The following is a 23,435-nucleotide window of genomic DNA, read 5'->3' on the forward strand; positions in this document are numbered from 1 at the left end:
CTATAACTGGCCGAAAAGTGTTTTTACCTCTAACTGCACGGATCTGTGGATAACTTTGTATGCCAACTCCCTAGAGGCCAAGGAAAAAACCTTTTCCTGGAATTTTTCACATCTGCTCTTTATAGCGCCACCAGGAGGCCGACATATGTAAAACGCATTTTCTAATATTACTTCTTCAGATTTTATCCAAATTTCACGCAAATCGGTACACATGCTCTCCATAGTCATGTGATCAAGACGGGTTTGTTTGATTTCTCATAATCCACCCTCATTGGCTACGATTGGCTTCTAAACTTTTCAGGAGTAGCCCGCTTTGTACCCGTTTTGTACAAATCGCCACAACTACTCAACGCAGCGTCCGATTGTGGTGAAACTGCAAGCGTATTCCCACTAGGCTTTGGAAGAAATGCCACTTGACAGTTTTCAAATCAGCCTCATGGTGCGCGCGCACACACACACACACACACACACACACACACACACACACACACACACACACACACACACACACACACACACACACACACACACACACACACACACACACACACACACACACACTCTCCTGGTGGAGACCTGTGCCCAGAAGGGCACTTTTTCTAGTTAGGGACCAAGAAGTCACGCAGTGACTTTGGTCACTCTTTGTTATTGTGTTTATTTTTCTTCTTCTCCTTCTTCTCCTTCCGCCAAAAATAGCTGTTCTGACTGAATGGTGCAGTCGGTTTTCGCGAAACGCTGTAATCTGGTAGAGGGCCATGCCAAACGGTGAATATGCGAAGCCCAAGACGATTGGCCAAATGGTGGCGCTATAGCGCTCAATTTAAAATGCTAACTTTGAACGTGCATAGCTCATGAACCGTTTGACCGTTGGCAATGAAACTTTTATACCCATATGCGTCTCCTCGTGCTGAACAACTTTCGTGTTCTGACTTTTGACCTCTGACCTTTAGATCACCCGCCATTTTGAATTATATGATCAGTACTTTATTTTATTCTCCTTCTGCCAAAAATAGCTGTTCTGACTGAACCGTGCAGTCGGTTTGCGCAAAACTTGTCAACATGATAGAGGACCATGCCAAACGGTGACTATGTGAAGCCCATCATGATTGGCCAAATGGTGGCGCTATAGCACTCAATTGATGCAAAACTTGCAAAACTTGCAAACTTTGAACGTGCATATCTCATGAACCGTTTGACCGTTGGCAATGACACTTTGATACACATATGTGTCTCCTCATGCCGAACAACTTCCGAGTTCTGACTTTTGACCTCTGACCTTTAGATCACCCGCCATTTTGAATTATTTGAAAAACAGTTCAAATGTAACTCCTCCCAGAATCTTTGCTCAAAATGCACGAAAACTTCTACACGTGAACTTTGGACCTATACGGACAAATAATCGTAGCACATTTTTGTTAAGTGAAAAAATGAAGTTTTTATGAGCCAATGAAAATTGCTGTTTTGTGAAAATTATTCTTCTGCCTCTAATACACACACATGCTTATGTCACTTTACTATGCGAAGCCCATCATGATTGGCCAAATGGTGGCGCTATAGCACTCAATTGATGCAAAACTTGCAAACTTGCAAACTTTGAACGTGCATATCTCATGAACCGTTTGACCGTTGGCAATGACACTTTGATACACATATGTGTCTCCTCATGCCGAACAACTTTCGTGTTCTGACTTTTGACCTCTGACCTTTAGATCACCCGCCATTTTGAATTATATGAAAAACAGTTAAAATGTAACGTCTCCCAGAATCTTTGCTCAAAATGCACGAAAACTTCTACACGTGAACTTTGGACATATACGGACAAATAATCGTAGCACATTTTTTCTAAGTGAAAAAATGTTTTTATGAGCCAATGAAAATTGCGCGCGCACGCACACACACACACACACACACACACACACACTAAAGTTTGAGTACTTATGCTGAACAAACACTGAATGATTTTCCTGTTAACAATGGAGTAACTGATTGTCTCCATGTAGCTCAGTCAGTCGAGCTCTTGCCCTTGGACCGCAAGGTTGTGTGTTCAAATCCAGCTACTGCCAACTCAGCTTGTCAGTCTTATTTGTACATATTGTTGAACGCCCTGTGGGCTATATCAGTGAGATCAATAACTTTAAAGACTGGTGTGATAATAGCCACCTTATGTTAAACACCACAAAAACTAAAGAGATGATCTTCAATCCAAATCCATGGTTATGAACGATTGTCTGCCTAACACACACACGCATGCAGCCACGCATGCAGCCACGCACGCACGCACGCACGCACGCAGGCAGGGGCAGGGGCAGGCAGGCAGGCAGGCAGGCAGGCAGGCAGGCAGGCAGGCAGGCAGGCAGGCAGGCAGGCAGGCAGGCAGGCAGGCAGGCACGCACGCACGCACGCACGCACGCACGCACGCACGCACGCACGCACGCACGCACGCACGCACGCACGCACGCACACACACACAAGACATGCCTAAAATGAGGACACACCTTCTTGTTACCAAATCACTAAATGGTTTTACTGTTTACAATATAGTCACTGATTGTCTCTGTGTAGGTCAGTCAGTAGAGCTCCCACCTTCGGTCCACAAGGTTGCGAGTTCAAATCCCGGTACCGACAACTCAGCTCGTCGGTCTCATTTGTGCGTGTTGTTCTTATTGCGCATTGTTCTTCTTCTATCTTGGTCCCGCTTTATCGCTGCTTGCAGCTATATTTCAATATGTTTTACACACGCACACACGTGGCCATTTTCAATAGGCTACTGCTGCTACGCTATTGAGCCACTAGAGGACTCTGTTGACCACAACACAAAATGGATCATTCTGGCCAGCACAATACTTATATTGCGTTGAAATATTATATTAGTGTATTTTCTGTTTTCTTTTGAACTACACACATTCTAAAGTGAATCCCTTGAGACTTCAGTTCTTTCTTTCTTTCTCTTTCTTTGAGCATCGCCTACTGGTGTTTGGCCTGAAGTATATGTACTAAACAGAGATAGAACTGCTTTTCCTCTCTCTATAAAGCTCATAAACAGACGTAAAGACTTGACTTAAATACTCAAAATACGCAAAAATACGGAGAGGTTCTGCAGACTGATAGATGGATGAAGAGGCACAGGCAAGCAGATGAATGTTGTTCCGGAGTTCCATTTATTTTTCAGAGAGTACAAGACATCACAGCCCCATGGATGTACCCAGCAGCCCTACGGCTTGTGGGACTAACTAGCACAGATAGACATTTTCAGTAGATTTTATACAACCGAAGACAGAGACATCAAAGGGAAATGCAAAGGTGGTCTCAACCCCCTTTACCAAATTGTCAACATGTTTGTGTCCAAATAAGGTAATGGTCAAGTCACAACTCACAGGAAGAACAGTGCTGCTATCAGCAAGCCAGATCTGTCCCCTGCAGCTGCCTACTAGCCTAGGTGTCGGTCAGAGCAGGAGACAACTAAATGTTTCTGCAGTTACTTTTGCTATTATTAATGTGAACTGTGGTTCCAGATACCACAGGCCCAATGCCATTGATGCCATTGATTGATGTACAATTCGAAAATAAGTCTTAGACGAAATAAATGCTATGGTAAACATAAACAAACAGTATACATCAAATTCATCCAATCAGGAGAGAGAGAAAAAAGAACACACATTTTGCACTGAACAATATAAAACTCTAGTGATGGATATTTATGGGTTTCTCCTGATTAGATGAAATTTCCCAACCTGATATTAAAAATAAATATACAGACCAGGTCCATAGAAAAACGCCGTTGACCGGATCTGTAGGTGGCAGTATTGAGTTAGTAAAAGCATCTCCATCTGGTGGATATACATATTTCTTGTGTCTAGAAAAGTGGATTTCACATAGGAGGGCTTCTGAGAATCACCCCACCGCGAAGAAAAGTCTTTCAACCACCTACAACCGCCTTCGTGTAGGTGAGCAGCGAATGTATAGTTTATTTTCCACTAAAGTATAGACCGGGACAATGGGGAAAACACATACCGTCGCATAGAAGAACTCATAACGCTGTGGTCCAGCGTGAAGAAGTGATGGTTTGATTGATTGATTTATTAACAGTTTGCAGAATTACAGTACATTTCAAGCACAACTCAATACAAAAACTGTTAACTGGACGGCAAAATAAAGCATTACACTTAATTTTTTACAATAGGGCCCACCGTTTTCAATTAATCCAAATTGGTAGGTTATATCCTATTCTCCATTGTTCCCAAAAAAGAAATACAAAAAGAAACAAAAAACACCACAATCAAACAATTTCAAACAATTAAAAGAATAAAAAAACACAAATAAATACATTTTATGTAGCCTATTTAATTGTGGTATTTATATAGGCCTAGCCTAATTTACAATTTGGATCAATCAAACACAGACAATGAAAGAAAAAAACCCCCCTAATAAATCAATACATTTTATGTAATTGTATGTTTAATTGTATTTATATAATTTCTAGATTATAGACAGTTAATAAATGTAGGCCTATAGCCTACTACTATAATTGTCTTCCATAAGGGAGGGGAGGGGGGTGCTGGTGGTCATGCAGACGGTGACGTCATGGCTGCAGAGAAGTGACGCTCCTCCTTGCTGCATGGTGGCTGTCGCAGTTGTTCACTCATCAACAACGCGCACACTCACACACACGCACTGAAACCGCACACACAGTACAGTAGCGACGCTCCCTGCCTGCCTGCCTGCTTATTGTTTCTCTAGTAGTGTGTAGCCTACTGCATCCACAGACACTCACACACTTAAATCATATCCAGATCCATTCCAAGCAGGTCATCATGGCGAACCAGGGGCTGAAGGCGAGATTCGATGCCTTCCTCCACGAGAAGAACCTGATGACGGACGTTTTGGCCAAGATCGAGGCCAGGACGGGCGTGAACCGCTCCTACATCGCACTGGGTGGGTAACATGATTAAAGAAATAGACGCCGCATGTCGCTCGCCGATAAATGCATGCAGATGATGATATGAGGCAGAGAGAGCTGCCGCTTTTCGGTGAGCTATACAGCCTAAAGTGTATAAAGTATATTATTTCCATTTAATGGAAAAAACATACTGTGTAACCTTCAGGCAATGTCTGATGTCGCTCTGGGTGAAATGGTAAAAAAAAAATAGATAGCTGTCGCTAGCCGAAAAAATGGCAAATCTATACGTACGACAAAGAGAAAGCTAGATCTGCCATTTTCCTTATACCATCGTATGACAGGGTGTAATAAGGGGAAATAATTTAACGGCTGATCCGCGGTCAGATATCACATCAGGGATCACGCATGCATTAGTAGTAACAATGTAACAGTGTGTTTCACTGTTTCATAGAATTTGTAGTGGATGACTATTTAAAATGTTAGTATTGGATAGCCAATACTAACAATATAGGCCTATACTGTTTTATTTATTTTAAGTGTTTTGTAGTGAATACTCTATTTTAAGTGGGGTTTTTTTATTTCTTTTTTGTAGTGAATACCATCTATTTTAACTGTTTATTAATGTGTTCATTGGAATGGTTTCTCTATCATCAGCTGTCATAGGGTTCGTGGCTATATATTTGGTGATCGGATACGGCGCCTCCCTGCTATGCAACCTCATCGGCTTTGTGTATCCGGCGTACATATCGTAAGTGAAAACGCGCGCGCACACACACACACACACACACACACACACACACACACACACACACACACACACACACACACACACACACACACACACACACACACACACACACACACACACACACACACACACACACACACACACACACACACACACACGTTGTTAGGTGATTGTGTTCATGGTGATGGATGATGATGTCAGCCTCAATGCGTCTAATTAGGACATTTCAACAGCAGCACAGCTTCCGCTTTCGTAATAACGACCATAGTGAAGTGAGGAGTCACTGCAGGCCAGACTGGGCGCTGTGCCCAGTTTGGTTTCTTCCCGTTACTTGTGTGCGCACGTGCGTACGTGTGTGTGTGTCTGTCTGTTTCAGGGAATACCAAACGAGTCGCCCCTTTACCAACTCGCCCGGGGCGTACAGCCGGCGGAACTGCGTGGCCTGGTATTCCTAAAGTAATTTAAGTAAATAATGCTTAAACGGTTAAACCTATAACCTTATTCCTATAACCTTACCTCAGTAAAACTATGCCTAAACCTAACCCTATACCTAAACTTAACCCCAGTAAAACTTTGCCTAACCCTAAACTTATTTCTAACCTTATTCTCAGTAAAACAAAATAATGAATACAAGAACAGCGGCACCGAGCGGTCGGCATGATGTTGGCGGAAAAAGGGGTGAGATGGTTTAGGGGCGACCGTACCTGATACCATTTCAGGCCAGTAGTTCAACCTTTTCTGTATCTGGGCCCACTTGAAAATCTCAAAAGTGTTTGCAGCCCACCCATGTGACCACTTATGAACTCCTAACCACCATTGACTCCAGTGCTGTGGCTTCCTGCCAACAGGATGCACAGGGTGTTTTATTTTGAAAAACACAAAATTCACCATAAAAAACCAGGACGCAAAATCACCTATAAGTAATCTGTCTAATAAAAGTCTTCAGAAACGTTAATAGTGTAACCGATTTAGTATCGAGTCCCAAACATCGTTCTGTTCAATCACCTCAATTCCGAGAAAAAGGCGGCGAAAGATCGCAGCTATTACAGCAGTCTATGCAGCGGCCATCTTTGTGGTAGTCAAATACACAGAGCTGAGCGTTGCCTATAGTGACGGGGAACACTGCTTTACGGTAGATATTAGCGAGACCATTCTGAATGAATTAAAAAAAAACACGTAAAACACGTTCCACTGGGCTTTCAATGAAAACATGTAAAACACGTTTCTGGCAGGGAATGAGTTTTAAGTGGTCACATGCCCTTTCAGAGGACGTTTAGGAGACCTATAATTAGTGTAGTGTAGTAGAGCAGGGGTTTTCAACAGGTGGTCTGTGGACCACTGGTGGTTCGTGAAGGTATTGCATGTGGTCCCTGGCCATGCATTTAGTATTGTAGCAACGTGAAGTATCGCAGTATCGTGCAGTGAATGAAATCAAGCCTTAATTTAAATATTTGTATTAGCTATTAATTCAAATAATTTCTTACATTTGATGTACTTTTGAAATACTGTATTATTTAAACATATTTTAATAAATTTAACAAAGGCATTTTATTTATATTTTAAAACATTGTCCCACGGATCACCTGCAGGCCTATTATGCCATGGACCACTAGTAGTCTGTGGACCATCGGTTGAGAAACAGTGGTATAGATGGGATGCATTGCATAGCTAGTGTTACCAAACCACTGATCTTAACCCATATCCCATCCCTACACAAGTTAGTGGTCCCCAGGTTGATTCTTAGTCAGGGTGGTGGTCCCTGGTCAGTGTTGCCAACTCTTGTGAGCCAGCCCACCTCAAAAAACAAGCCCAAAACAAGCCAACTCTTGGCGAGAGAAATAAGCCAAATCTTCCCTCGAAAAACAAGCCCAATAATATTGCCATATAATAGCCACCGGATTTTTAAAACAAGCCAAAGAAAAACACGCTTGTTTACCGCCAACATTGGCGGTAAACAAGCGGACTTGGCAACCCTGTCCCTCGTTCACAAAAAAAACCCTGTAGTATACAGTAGCAATGTTTAGAGAGTATTTTGTTACGACACGCCCCTAGGAATGCACACATTTTGGAAGGGAAGCGAGGTCACGTGACTCAAGTGTGCCAGAGGTCCAAACAAAGGTGCTTCTTATGTGGATGTGATTTGTTTTTGTGGATTGGTAGGTGGAGAATAAACAGTATTTTGACTTTTTTTGAGAATTAAAATTGTTCACATTACAGTTCCCTGTACTACAACAGGGGTTCTCAACGTTTTTGGCTATGGACCTCCGAAAATGTTTTGGCCATGTCTCGCGACCCCCGCCCCCCTTCCCACCACCAATACAAATTGACAGCTACAATAACCTTAATAATAGAGAAAATACATCATAAATATATGATATGTAAACTCTAAATTTCCATTTCCAGCCATTCAGTTTCAAAAATAATAAAAAACTTTTTTTTAAATAATTTGGTGACCCAACAAAATAATTGTGGGATCCCCCAAGGGGTCGCAACCCCCAGGTTGAGACCACAGGTTTGCGCTGGGACATTTAAAAAAAAATCTATCGTATATACGATCCATCTCACAAAATCAATGCCAATGCATGCCGATACTTGTTTGCACCTACAAGACAATGGCTGATTTGGCCAAAACATCTATCTATCTATCCATCCCTCCCTCCCTCCCTCCCTCCCATCTGCTGCCATGTGAAGTGTTGAGGGAATTCACCACAGAGTGTTTATAGGGCGTTGGTCTGATTACAAAATAAGCTTTATTGCACATACAGTAGTAGCAATACCACATAGAGGGCGAGGTGTGTGTGTACTGTAGGTTTATCTCAGTGCACGTACTGTATATATGGAGTGTTGGATGTATGGTACATGATGTTCCATAGCAGGCCTGGTCACAATGTACAGCCTGTGTACAGCTGTTATCACAGTGTGATAATGATAAAAGAGGGTGATAATAAGCCGTATCGGTCACAAAGCCGAACCGATTAGCGCGAGTTGAAGTGCGGCCAACGCCGGCCCACGTGCTGAACCGTCTCCACCAGCATACCTCCCTGCGGGACGAGGGAAGTCAGCTCGCGGTTGCCATGCTGATTCTTGTGAATAAATACAGGGTAATAAGGCTGTAACTGTAGTTCCCGTTTTGCAGAACAGTGGCATAGGCATACCCATTTCCTGTTCCATGTCAGTTTACCATAGATTTGTTCGATTGGCTCAGCAGACTGTGAGCTTGTAGTAGGTCATCTATTTCTGATGTGTGACGCAGCCGTACAATGGAGTATGAATTGGTCTTAAAATGGTTTAGTGGGGCAGCAGTGGCTCAGGAGCGGGCCGCTCTACTTCCTGAGGAATGTTCCCAGTTCGAACCCGGGCTCCCCCCAGAGATAGTGTTGAATTGTCATTAAGCAAGACATCGAGCCGCTAACTGATAAATGCACCGCCGTTTACCATTTTAGTCTCGTCACAAATCTTTGTTAACTAGGCTTAAAAGCGCAATGACACTTGACAGGTTTGACAGGTTTGGATTGTGTCGTCATGTATATGTCCTGATGATCGGATAAGATAAAAGATGCTTTTTCAGCATCACCAGTGTGCAGACTCGGGTAGACTGAGGTATCTTGCTCTGTTGCTCCATTGATTAGAAATTGATATTCCAAAAATAGTCCCCTTGTTGTCTTACATTGCAGTGAATCAGCACTGAAAGTCACTTTTAGCAAAAAGAATGCTGCCAGCACTTTTCTGGCATTTACACTGTGCAACGCAAGTCAATGAGGAGACTATTTTTGGATTATTTTCTAATCATGGCACCACGGAGCAAGATACCTCACCAATGGTAATTACAAGACAACCTCTACCAAAGTGTTCTTGCACTTTAAGGATGATACTCAAATTCAAATTGGACTTAGCCAAATGCGTTCCCCGGATCAGGATGGCCAGTGTTGTAAATGGCTGAGTGACAACCTCTGTGTTCCGTTTACGGCCCCTTATGTCACCATCATGAATTAAATCTACATTTTGATTTTCTATATTGTCATGACTCATGCAGTTGTTTTTGTTGCACGGTTCGGTTGTGTTGTCCTGTTGTTTTGAGTGTTGAATGTTTTTAATGGAACACAATGGAAACAAGCTTTTTGTCTCATCCATGTCGTGTGGCGTGTTTTTAACAATCATCTGTTCTGTCGTAGGCCTACCACCCCTAAAGTCATCACTTTCCTTTCCAACATTAAAAACCATATATCTTATTTCTTCTTCACTGTAGCTAATATGATTTAGTTCTGATGTGTAATTCGTACTCATTTGCGTTTCTTTCACTGCTGGACCTTTTTAATGTACTCTATTAATGACCGCTTCCATTAAGGAAAGGATTCCAAATAGGCCTTTTCGGCTTCTTCCTTTTCTTGTACAATATAAAGCGCCTTGGATAAAGGCGCTATATAAATGCACCATTTACTACTAAACATATGCTAAACTAAACCAATTCTTTGCAATGTGCCAGACCATAACAGAGTAAGTGATGGATATTATAATGTACTAATTGATATGCTAAACTAAACCACCTCTTTGCAATGTGCCAGACCATAACAGAGTAAGTGATGGATATTATAATGTACTAATTGATACACTAAAGTAAACCCTCGTCTTTGCAGTGTGCCAGACCATAACAGAGTAAGTGATGGACTCTCCTTAATTTAACTCTCTGCAGGATAAAAGCAGTTGAGAGCGCGACCAAGGACGACGACACAAAATGGCTGACCTACTGGGTGGTCTACGGTGTGTTCAGCGTGGCCGAGTTCTTCGCCGACATCTTCCTCTCCTGGTTTCCTTTCTACTACATAGGAAAGGTAACGTCATGGCTCCCTTTATAGGAAAGATAACGTCCTGGTTCACTTTCTACTACATAGGACCTTTCTACATATAGGAAAGGTGACTTCCTGGTTCACTTTCTACTACATAGGACCTTTCTACATAGGAAAGGTGACTTCCTGGTTCACTTTCTACTACATAGGAAAGGTGATGTCCTGCGTGCCAGTCATTTGATTTGAAATACAAATCCCACAGGGTTACAGCAGTGCGAGGATGAACGCAATGAAATCAAGACCCAAGACTTATTTCCATTGGGGTCATCTCTTCAAAGTGGTTTTCTAGGGGGGGGGGGGGGGGTCCCAGCAAAACAAGTTAATATAGATCCGCTATTTGAAAATAGCAGATCTACAAGCTCACAATGTGTCACATACAATATGCCTGCAAAATGCATGATGGGAATCGTAGTTCCACAGACAGGAACAAAGACAAATGTGCTAGCTAACAGGTTGGAGGTTGGAATTAAGGTTGCACAATGGAACCATTGTGGAGCTATGCATGGAATGTTTCCTGGCATGTCACCTGACAGGCCCCCAGTTATAATAACCACAATAATACTGTAGTTGTAGTAATAATAATAATAATAACAATGTCATAATGATACTATACTGTACTAGCCTACTAATAATAATAAGTTTTTGCTTTAGTTTATTACTATCATGAGATTTTAGTCGACTAAATCTACAAATGTATGTTGCTGTGATGGCGTCGTAATGCCCGATTTATACTTAGCTACGTGCAGAAAATAGCAGATCTACAAGCCCACAACGCATCGCAGGCTTGTAGATTGGCTTTTTTCAGGCCTCCCTAACATTTCCCTGTGTTTTTTATTTGTGGAAATTGTCAATATATTTAGTCAGTTTTCTTCATCATAGCTTAGTTTGTATTTAGTTTGTGTCAGTGAAAAATAAGTTTGGTCGATGGAATTGACACCTAACGGTATATAAGCACATGTTCTGTGGACACACACAGTGCACACAATCGGCAGCTTCACTTTAACCCTCGCCAAGGTAAAAAAAAGCATTGAATTGGCCTGTTTGTTTGTTTAAGGCAGTGGCATTTCCTACTCCTAGTTCCTGATGAGTTGAGTCATTCTGCTGGCACGGTGCCAGGCCCATGCTCATGTGACGCAACAGTGCGGTGTGAGCCGCACTGTAAAAGTATCAATACTGCAATGTAGATGTACTCCGTTACAAGTGAATGTCATTTACTTGAGTGACAGTACAAAAGTATTGGCTTCAAAATGTACTTAAATTACCCAAAGTAATGCAGAATGTCTCATTTAAAGTTTTCAAACGCATACAATCGTTTTGAAAATAGCAGATCTACAAGCTCGCAATGCGTCGCGATGCAACGCATTGTGAGCTTGTAGATTGGCTATTTTCAAATAGGATTGAAGTGGTTAATGTGTGGTTTTTTTAATAATCAAAATCTACAAAGTAAATAGTAACTAAAGTTTTCAAATAATAGTAGAGTAAAAGTATCCTACATTATTTGCCTCCGAGATGTAGTGGATAGTAGAAGTAAAAGTATTGGAAATTGAAAATATAGAATTTTAGGTATTTGTACTTTAAGTACAGTACTTAAAGGGGAAAACCACCCATTTTCAACATTTTACTATGTCATTAATATACCTTAGAGCTGTTGTGTGGAAATAATAAAAAAGTCCCCCCCATTCTGTGTTTCCTAGAACTGTAATTATGAAAAAAATCATTAACATGGTGAAACACATCTTGATGATGTCATCAAGATGTGTTTCACCATGTTAATGATTTTTTTCAGACCTCTAGTTCTAGGAAACACAGAATGGGGGAACTTTTTTATTATTTCCACACAACAGCTCTAAGGTATATTAATGACATAGTAAAATGTTGAAAATGAGTGGAATGCCCCTTTAAGTAAATGTACTTTAGTACTATAGTTTACTTACTTAACACCACTGCCGCTCATGTTGTTCAATGTTGACCTTTCTCTGTTAAAGACCCTGCAAGGCACAGAGGAGTCTGATGATCATTATAGAAGATGAGTAGAAAAGGGTAGAATAATATATAATTGGCTATTTTAGGATTTACGCCATCAATTAATTGGATAATTATTATTTTAATTCATGTATGCAATTAAACGAGACCATACAATGCTGATGAGCAAATGAGGGATTTCAAAAGAAATTTAAAAACAGCCTGCAGTGCTGTTTCTTTCCTGTTGTTCTGTGGTCAAATGGCATGTGATCACCACATGACTCGTAGCTAAATGTTTGGAAGAAAATGTAAATTCCCTGGCACAAATGTTTGGGACCCATATGGTGAGATTGTGTCATGATGCCAGGAATCCAGGGGGGGTAAAAGTTTTTGATTGTGTGACCTACGGTTCAAGAGTTATAGGCCAATTAAGCAACGTTATAGCGCCACCATGAGGCCTATTTCAAATGTATGGGGCAGGGATTCTAACTCGTCCTACTGTGAGAGTGTAAAGCTTCACACCGGTCCGCAGGGCATGTCCCAGGCTGGACCACCAGAGGAAACAAAGTTCTCCAGTCCACTCCCGCACGTTTACATTACCAGGCGGCTAAAGAGCCAGGCTCGATAGCTAGCAGCAATGCAGCCGTATAGCCTACAGTAGTTACAACGGAGCAGTTTAACGTCATGCCCAGGACACACACACACACACACACACACACACACACACACAGTTGCCTGTAGTGATACTAGCACAGTGGAGATATCCTTTGTCCAATGGAGTGTTTGTTGTGAGCGTCAACATACACACACACACACACACACACACACACACAGTTGCCTGTAGTGATACTAGCACAGTGGAGATATCCTTTGTCCAATGGAGTGTTTGTTGTGAGCGTCAACATACACACACACACACAGTTGCCTGTAGTGATACTAGCACAGTGGAGATATCCTTTGTCCAATGGAGTGTTTGTTGTGAGCGTCCACACACACACACACACACACACACACACACACACACACACACACACACACACACACACACACACACACACACACACACACACACACACACACACACACACACACACACACACACACACACACACACACACACACACACACACACACACACACACGGTGACTTAACTTGTAGATCAGCTATTTTTGACGAAGAGATTCGGTGTAGAGAGAAAGAATCACCAAGTACAGTTGCAACCTGCAAGTGTAACTAAGGTAGTTTGAGGGGCGCTAGCCCATCCCATGCCCAGTGTTGTGTGTACCCCATAGTGATGATTTGATTGGCTGAGCACGCCATAGCGATGATTCGATTGGCTGAGCAATGAATTTACATATTGAGGATGAAAAGTGAGGACTGAAAATTGAGGACTCCACAAGTGATTACCCGGATTGGACTTGAGGATAAAAAGTGAGGACAAAATAAGTGAGGACACCAATTGTGATTGGCCGGAATGTGATGATGTATGAGGATAAGAGCGCCCCTCACTTCACACGGGTGTGATTTTTTAGGGCTCTCCTATGCCCAGCTTTTGGTGGCTGTGTAAAAGCCAAAAGTGAGGGGAGCTCTTATCATCGTACATCATCATGACGTAAAATAGACACTATGACGTAATATTCTCCATTCATTGTCCATGTGAAGACGCAAATTGTGATTGACCGGGATGATTTGATTGGTTGAGCACGGAATGTGATGTATGATGATAAGAGCGCCCCTCACTTCACACGGGTGTGATTTTCTTTTTTACTAACAATAGAGGGTTGAAGGGGTTAACTGCTGCTTCAGCAGATTGCTGTGTAAGGCTACATAACAATAGATGGTCGCTAGGCAACCTGCTTTGCGTAACCAATATGAGTCACGTAGACTCTGGCATCAGGTGGTGTAGCCTACACAGCACACTGTGGTTTCCCAAACACTGGGTTGGGACCCGATTGTGGGCCGCAGACCCATTTTTAATGCTAAATATCCCTTTAAATGTCCTACATTTTCCTATTATTTCAAAAGATTTTCCAAAAAGAAAAAAAAAAACTAAAACAGAAATTAAATGTTTTTGAAGAAAAAAATGAATCCATACATTTTATATACTTCACAAGTAGTGAAGATATGTTCACTAGTTTGGGTTTCAGGGAGAGATCAAATGTCTCTTCTGGGTCTTGAGCTAAACACACAGTAGTAGCTTCCTCATGCAAATGAATGAGTCACAGGGAAAAAGAAAAGCAAACGTATCATTAGTTTCATGGCTGCGTGTTTGAGGATTACTTTAGAGAACAGTCCTGGGTTTCGACACTGTTACTCAAGCAGGCTATTGCATTTCTGAATGTCCTAATCCTGGTATGACAATGACTGTTGGTTTCCTTTTTTTATGTCAAAAAATGTGTATGAATTTAGCTGCAAACCCCATCTGAAAATATCTGGAAAGAGAATAAGAAATAATGAAAGAGAAAAAATGAGTTCTGATCGGGGCCAATCAGACTGCGTTTCAACTCCTGGAGGACCTCAAGGACCCACGGGGGTCGCCAGACCTCACTTTGAGAACCACTGGTCTGATAAAACAAGTGCTTACTTTGTACTCCATAGTAGCATAACATAACTGTCTTTTCTGCATGTTTTAGTCTTAGCAGAAGCAATGAACCACCTTGTGTGTGTGTGTGTTTGTGTGTAAATAGCAGATCTACAAGCTCACGTCTTCCCACAATGGAGTGTTGACGTTGTAAGCGTGTAGATCTCCTACGGTATATTCTATGAACATTTGCTCCAGAATTGGAATAATAATTGTCTTGCTAAAACCCTACTACGCATGTGGTGTGTCAAGACTCAGGCAGAATATTATGTGAGGTACAGGTCAATGTCAGATACATGCAGGCTTCCCCAAATATGATAATATATTCCAACTTACATTGAAGTTTTTAAATACATTTTCTTCTTCAATTTTAAAGTTTATTCTTCACTGTTATTTGCCGAATCAGGTATCGTTTCTGACCCGGGAACGGTGGGGCCAGTGAATTTGAAAAGTGCCAGTGCCAAAATTCACTGAGGCCCCTTTTTCACAAAAGGAACTTTGGTTCTTGGAACCTTGGTGCTTTCTTTCACGGAACCGGAGGCCGTATTTTGGTTCCAGTTCCGAACTAACTAGTGTTCTGAACAAATTCATTTTCAGTGGAAACACTCTGAACTGGTTCAATATTAGGTGGGGAAAAAAATAACCGAACCGGTTCAACCCCAGTGGAAAAGGGGCCTTAAAGTCAACCCCCGTCTTTGAGGAAATTGTACAATATCACGCAATTACTTTTTTACATGACACTTCACTCGTCTCTCGAATACTGCCTTTTGTTTAATTGATCAATTATTCGATGAATGGTTTCACCCCATATCAACCAGTTGTGTGGGTCGACTCTAATTGAACACTCTCTCTCTCTCTCTCTCTCTCTCTCTAGGGTGCGTTCTTGGTGTGGTGCATGTCTCCCACGTCGAACAACGGCTCCGTGGTGATCTACACGCGGATCATTCGCCCGTTCTTCCTGCGAAACGAAGGCAAGATCGACAACGTGGTGAAGAACCTCACAGACAAGGCATCAGAGGCTGCCGACAAGATTAAGGATGAAGGTATGTGGACTCTAAACATGCTTCACAGAAGAAATAATTTGTGTATATCATTGTAACTCATTGCCCACCACCATTCACTCCGGCGCTGCAACTTATCTGCCGCCACCCAAAGGCCCCCAAATTCACCCCAAAATGAACCGGAAGCTAAATCGCCTAAAGCTATAATCTGGCGATTGTATTTTTAAAAGTCATCAGAAGCGTTAATATTAGTACGAGGTACGAGGTAGCGACGATTTAGTAATGAGCCCCTAAGCCGTTCAACCTGAGCCTCAATTCAGAGAAAAAAAAGCTTGTAGTGGCGGCGGACGGTGGGGAATCATTTAATTGACGGACAGGCAAGCCGAGATTTATACCTAGCGACAGGAGACGGTGGATATCAGAGAGACCATTCTGAATCAATAAATATTGGGCGCCATTGGAAAAAGACGTCAAAAGATGATCTTGGTGGCGAGTGTAGAATGTAGTCAATTTAAGTCCCCTCGCACCTGTATGCAAATGACCTCCTGGACATAATCTGTCCTATATCTCGATCTTATTTAGTTTTGCGTAGCCTAAATCAAATGCCAGCTCACAATGGTTGCGATCACCCTGCCGCAGTTGTGGAACTTGTGGCATGGAAAGGGTCTCACTTAGACCCTATATTCTTAGTTATTTTCTTAGTTGAAAATATGCAGATTAGCCGTTTTCACAAAATGCCCAAAGTAGGTAAGAAGGGTATACAAACTAAAATACGAGATAACATTTTTCCACCATTGTTTTTATTTGTGGGCCTAACGGGTTCCGTTTAATCCGAGTTCCGTTCAGATCGCTGACTGTTCCTTTACTCTTTGCCCCACAGCCAAAAGAGCGACAGCCAACATCATGTTTGAAGAGAAGAAGTCAACCTAAAGACGGACGTCCCATCCCCCCCCCCCCACCCCCGCCCCAGAGGGGAGAGGAGCGCCAACAACACGGCTCGATAAATGTTGCCTTTCAAAAAATGTCATTGTTCATTTTCTAAATTCAGTAGTATGTAATCTTCCACACTGTCCATAAATAATTTAAATGGTGGTAAAACAAAAAAGAAGAACTCGTGCCAAGTGAAGTTGGCCTTTTCCCTTGAGACAAGCTTTTAGACCTTAAAACTTTGCATATTATTGTACCTTAATGCTGCCCAGATAAACTGACTGTAATGTATTGCCGTTTGCTTTATACACAAATACAGAATTGTTTGCCCATTTGTGTTGCCACTTCAAGGGTGTTTATGTGTGACTATTGAATGAAAAAAGAAAGAAAAAACAAAAAAAATACTTGTTTTCAAGCTTAATTTATTTTGTCCCCGTACTTAATCTGTATACAGTTAAAGGGGCATTCCACTCATTTTACTATGTCATTAATGTACCTTAGAGCTGTGGAAATAATAAAAAGGTTCCCCCATTCTGTGTTTCCTAGAACTAGAGGTCTGAAAAAAATCATTAACATGGTGAAACACATCTTGATGATGTCATCAAGATGTGTTTCACCATGTTAATGATTTTTTTCATAATTACAGTTCTAGGAAACACAGAATGGGGGGGACTTTATTATTTCCACACAACAGCTCTAAGGTATATTAATGACATAGTAAAATGTTGAAAATGGGTGGTTTTCCCCTTTAAGCACTTTTTTAACAACAGAGCTGGTGTGGTGACATGGAGTGCTGTATATCCTTGATGCGGTTTGGTTATTTGAAATGGTATGTAATGTGTACAACAACTCCTACTTCCATCACCCCCCGAATGTCTCTCAAATGTAGCAGTAAAAATAGCCAATCTACAAGCTCACAATGTGTGACAATGCAAGCTTTTGTAGATCTGCTATTTTAAAAACTCTTACTGGAAACGTGGTTACGTCTGTCTGTGGGTTTATATAAATATTCAACAAATGAAAAGTATTAAGAGCTTGTGACTAAATAATAACTACATTGGATCTATCAGTTATTTTTTAGATTTCCTGAAAAGTAACAGTTTTGGACATACAAGGTTTCCACCTGACAGTGACGATAACATACAATGCAAGTTATTAGCTATGTGTAAATAGTTGTATCGATGTATGGTTTTATTCAGTGGTGGAAAAAGTACCAATCACCCAAATCACTGAATGCTCCTTTAATGTAACTAAAGTTTTCAAATAAATGTAGTGGAGTAAAAGTACAATATTAGGATCCAAAATGTAGTATAGTAGAGGTAAAAGTATTGGATATTGGAAATTCTCAAAATTGTAAATGTACTTAATTACTTTCCACCACTGGTTTTATTCCTTGCACGTAAACACCTAGATAGGTTGTTACCCGGAGGTCCCCCAGGGGTCTGTAGGCCACCGTCCTCTCTACGAAGTACAAGCTCACAGACGTCACGTTGAGCTTGTAGATTGTGTATTTTCACAGAATGTTTGCCAATTATCATGACATGCCCAGTTTGTTGTTGTTGTTACAGTATGTTAACTACAGTATGTTAAAGGAGAATTCCATGCTAGAAGGCTTTCTTACCTTTCTTTGTAGTCGTTACGTCCCCACCAAAGAGGTCCAGGTGTTTTTTTGTGTGCAAAAACTCCTTATTGGCTATTTCCCCTACCATAAGCCCTCAATGAATTGCATTGAATGGGAATTGAATGGGGCTATGGGGTGTTGTGCTAATTCACTTATTTCCATCGAAATAAGTAGTAAAGTGTGCCGCTTGGGATATTATTTATTATGAAGAGAGGATATATAAAAATTCAATGCAATTCATTTATGGTAGGGGAAATAGCCAATAATGAGCTTTTGCACAAAATAACACCTGGACCTCTTTGGTGGGGACATAACTACAAAGAAAGGTAAGAAAGCCTTTTAGTATGGAATTCTCCTTTAAGGCTAATGTCAGTATTACATTAGGCTTACTGTAGTTACTGTAACAAGATAAACCCTAGTGACATTGAAACATAAAAACTAGATGAACTGATCCCACTAATGAACAGTAGGTGGCACAATTGGACAAAATGTAAGTATCATTCCAAATGGATCCCTCCAGCTCTTTAGTAAACAACATGCATTTTCAGCTCAGGTTAACAACAGAGATAATTGATAATTCATGGGTGAATGAATGTGTAATGGTTGTGAATGTGTAATGGTTGTGAATGGGTGATTGAATGTGTAATGGTTGTGAATGGGTGATTGAATGTGTAAAGGTTGTGAATGGGTGATTGAATGTGTATTGATTGTGAATGGGTTTAGCAGGGATCGGGCATTCCCATATTTATATGGGCTTAATATTGATGATCATCAGGGATCTCTTTCCCTGATGATGTCACGTGATGTCACAAGGCATGACCATATATGGAGGCATTGGGTGACGGATTGACTGCTACAGTCTACAAAGCTACCGGCAGCCATTCAACCAGTGACATGAAAATGCACAGATACAATCTTATTGGTGTTTTCACCACTTCTACTCACCTTCTCACCCCACACGATGGCTCTACTGGAAAGGAATTGGGCCTCTTCTGGGGCATTTCATCCAAGGCGCTTTACATAGATGTGCATTATTCACCCATTCTCACACACACATTCATACACTGATGGCGGCGGAAACCATGCAAGGCACCAACCAGCACACCAGGACAGAGCAATTAGGGGTTCAGTGTCTTGCTCAAGGACACTTTGACACTAACTCTGGGGGAGCCCGGGTTCAAACTGGCAACCTTGCGGTTTCCATCCGGCCACTCTACCCCCTTCCTTAATTACTTCATTCACAGGTCTTACCAATTATAAGACCAGTTTCAGGTAGCCCGAGTGGTAGCGGTATACCGTTTCGTTTAGTGTAGCACAGCATATATATATTTTTTCTCCCAAGGACCCCCATAACTCTGAGTGTACAAATGGAACATTTGGTTCCATTTGTACACTCTGGAGTTATACACCAGTTAAGGGGCTATTTGGAACCCCCTCAGGGAACCACAAGGGTCCCTTGACCACATATTGAGCAGAGTGTTTTCCAGTCAGCCAACATGCTCAATATTGGCACCCTCAATGTTTGACCAGAAGAATGGAACTTAAAAATGGCTGCTGTGCACAGTGCATATAGCCCATTCCAGGTGGAAATACATTATTTCCATCAGCCAATTCCCTGTTCTTTCTAAACCAGGCCTTAATATTTTTTCGCTCCGACTTACGGTTGACGATTTCAATAAGCGTATTGATCAACCCTTCCGACTGCAACAGATACATACACCGTGCCGCTTCGTATCTTTCGTAGCTGCCTGTGCGAACGCAACTTCAGGAATATCTTCAAAAGTACGAAGACTGCTAGTAAATACAATTATAAACTACCGGTAGTTTAGCGATATGAAAAGCCACTTCAGACTGTGTCATACAAGTGAGTACAGAGATTTGAGTTTAATGGCTTCATAAACAACCTGTATAAAACAATTACCTTAAAAATTCATGCATTTTTCAGTGTAAATTAACTTTGAAATATAGAGGAAAAATTCTATGTACAACAGTGTGTGTGTGTGTGTGTGTGTGTGTGTGTGTGCAACAGCCTGTAACAGCGGGCTTCACTCGACTGGGCTGTTGGTGACATGATAATACATGGCTGCATAGAACGATTTGGACATTATTGCCTACATAGAAACAAATAAAAAGTCAACGGGGGAAAATAAAAGTTTTATGTAAGAAAAGAAAAATCTAGTTTATTCGAAATCTAGTGGGCATTTATATTTCGAACAACACTTGGATTTCCAGACTGAAATGTTCATTATTTAGAAATCACTTTCAGACATAATTATAACTGACAAAAGAAAAGAAATAACGCTAACATAACCGATGAGATTCCCCATTACCAAAAATAACAAAAAAAAGTTACATTCTGAATAGCATTATTATCATTAACAACTGTGGTACGAAAAAACTCTTTCATATAACTGCCCAAAAATGCCTGAGTTCGATGGGGGAGGGGGGGTTATAGTAAAATCCGCCTGAGTGGAAAAAATCACTGACTTCCTATATTACATTAATTTACAGTTTTTGCGTAATTTCATGGAAAGAGATCAGGTTGCTCACAAAAAACTAAAACAACGTTCCTTTTTTTTTACAGACTAAGACAGGAAATTAAATAATTCAAGCATGAGAGGTAAAAGAATTTTAAGAAACCAGATGAGAGAGCGAAGAGAGAAGCAGTGTAAACGAGGTACGTCCGATGGCCAGCCTTGAAACCCTTTACATTTCAGCATAATTCATATATAATACAACGTCATCGACATAACACTTGCTCAAATCAAAACTCGAGAACCAAAGCGCGACGGGCGAGAGAGAGAGAGAGCCGTCGCGCGCGGGATCCAGTGTCGTGGGAGGGGTGGGTGGGTGGGTGATGAGAACACCAAGACAGCACTCCCGGGTAATCCGTTAAGAAGAAAGAAAAAAAAACGAAAAAGAAAAAATGTACACTTTATAAAAATAATCAAAGAAATTACGCCACATCCCGTGAACTTCTAAAGCACGATGCAGCTTATTTTTAAACTCTTAAGATACAAAAATATGCACTTTTCCGCTTTTGTTTTGATACCCCTAAACCCCCCGTCCCTCCCTCTGCACGGTTCCCAGGATATGTTGCGCACCATTGGATTAAAGTCGACCCCACTTCTACTGAGCTAGCAGATCATTGGATTAAAGTCGACCCCACTTCTACTGAGCTAGCAGATCATTGGATTAAAGTCGACCCCACTTCTACTGAGCTAGCAGAACGTCGCTGTCGGGCGGAAACCTTCCCATTTTCTTTAGGGTTGTATTTCCGTGAATTAATTAATGCCCCCACTTCGTCGCACAAGTGAGCTTAGTAGATACCTTCTCTATTCATGAAGTGAAAAGTGGCAAAAGTGTGTGTCTGGGTTTTCTTTTATAAATATTGAACCAATGAAAAAGGTATTGACAAGAACTTGTGACTAAATGATAACTACAGGTAACTTTCCTGACCAGTTAACAGGTTTTAATTTGGACATACAAGGTTTCCACCCGACAGACAACGTGAGAAACAGTGCTTTAGTACAACTCTGGTCTACAAGTTCCCCGTAAGGCATTTCCTGTGTTTCAATGTCTATGGCTACTACCACCGCCTGGGTCCAAAAAAAACCTAAGCCCCGCCTCTGGGGGCTGCGTCCAGACCCAAGCCCCGCCCTCTGGGGTGTGGGGCTGGGTCTAGATCTAAGCCCCATCCTGTGGGGGGGCTGGGTCCAGCTCTAAAGCCCCGCCCTCTGGTGTGTGGGGGGGTGGGGGCTCCGGATGCCTCCTGTTATGTCTTGCGGCTGCTCCAGATCTGCTCCGGCGTGCTCCGGTGGTCTGAGGAGTACTCGAAAGGCGAGCGCGAGTCGTAGGGCGAGGAGCGCTGCTGCTCCCGGGGCGAGCGAGGCCCGCCCCCGCCGGACCCCCGGTGCTCCGGGGGCCAGTCCGAGTGGTAGCGGTACGAGTCGCGGGGGCCCGGCGGCTTGTGGAAGTCCGACCCAGACCGGTGGTCTGAGTGGGAGTGCTCCTTGATGTCCCTGTCAGACCGGTGGTCTCTGCTGCTGGAGCGATGGTCATCCATTTTCCTGTGCTTACCATCACTGTAGTATCTGTGCAAGAAACAAGAGAAAGAAAATACCTTAAGATACGTTTACATACTGTAGTATCTGTGTGAGAATTTAGAAATAAGTTAAACCGCCTTTAGATACATTTGCCACATCCTCTGGAGGGACACATCTGTGACATTTCTGAGTGACAATTTAGGCATGTAGCAGACACTCTTAATCCAGAGCGATTTACAGAACACCACAAGGTAATACATCAAATGCATAGAAATAGTCATGTAGGATTATAAGTAAACAAAGAACCTATCATCAGTCTAACAGTAGAATATCGAAAGAAAATCAATAATCTGTACATTGGAGCTATAAACACTATACGATGCTAGGTTAATAATGACCTGGCATACATACATTTAATTTTTAGCCTTTGCATAAGCCTGCAAGGACATCGAGGCTAGGGTAAGTAAGTGCTACGGGCTAACGGAGTCTGAAGAGGTTAGTCTTCAGACTACGGCGGAAGATTGGGAGTGAGTCTGCAGGTCTCACTGCAATAGAGCGTCACAGCCCCGCCCTCTTTCATGACGACGACAGGCACAGGAAATAATTCCCCATGCATTTTTCCCATAGACATTTCAAAAAGTATTTATTTAAAGATCTGTAAGACTCGAACAAAGCCAAATCGGATCGTGACAAATCATGTCAATATTTTGGGCCGAACAAATAATTACAAAGAAAAAAAAACAACAAACAAAAAGTGTTGTACCCTGCCCTATTTTTCTTCTAATTATTTGTTCAGCCAAAATTTGT

The 23,435-nt window shown here is 41.8% G+C and overlaps 2 protein-coding genes across 2 annotated transcripts in view; one reads left to right on the forward strand and one right to left on the reverse strand.

The window, feature by feature from the left end:
- Positions 1 to 4,613: 4,613 nt before the first annotated feature.
- reep5 (receptor accessory protein 5) lies at positions 4,614 to 17,365 on the forward strand. Its single transcript, XM_079524567.1, has 5 exons — positions 4,614 to 4,932; positions 5,552 to 5,645; positions 10,336 to 10,474; positions 15,908 to 16,076; positions 16,915 to 17,365. The coding sequence occupies exons 1-5, from the start codon at positions 4,812 to 4,814 to the stop codon at positions 16,962 to 16,964; spliced, it is 573 nt and encodes a 190-aa protein (XP_079380693.1). The 5' UTR covers positions 4,614 to 4,811; the 3' UTR covers positions 16,965 to 17,365.
- A 3,092-nt stretch (positions 17,366 to 20,457) lies between these two features.
- The window catches only part of chd1 (chromodomain helicase DNA binding protein 1), a 37,840-nt gene continuing 34,862 nt past the window's right edge, over positions 20,458 to 23,435 (reverse strand). Inside the window, exon 37 of the mRNA XM_079524027.1 lies at positions 20,458 to 22,676. Coding sequence (XP_079380153.1) covers positions 22,358 to 22,676 — 319 coding nt within the window. The 3' untranslated portion in view covers positions 20,458 to 22,357. The remainder of the gene's footprint in view (positions 22,677 to 23,435) is intronic.

This window comes from Electrona antarctica, assembly GCF_951216825.1.
Source record: "Electrona antarctica genome assembly, chromosome: 16".
Lineage (NCBI taxonomy): Eukaryota > Metazoa > Chordata > Actinopteri > Myctophiformes > Myctophidae > Electrona > Electrona antarctica.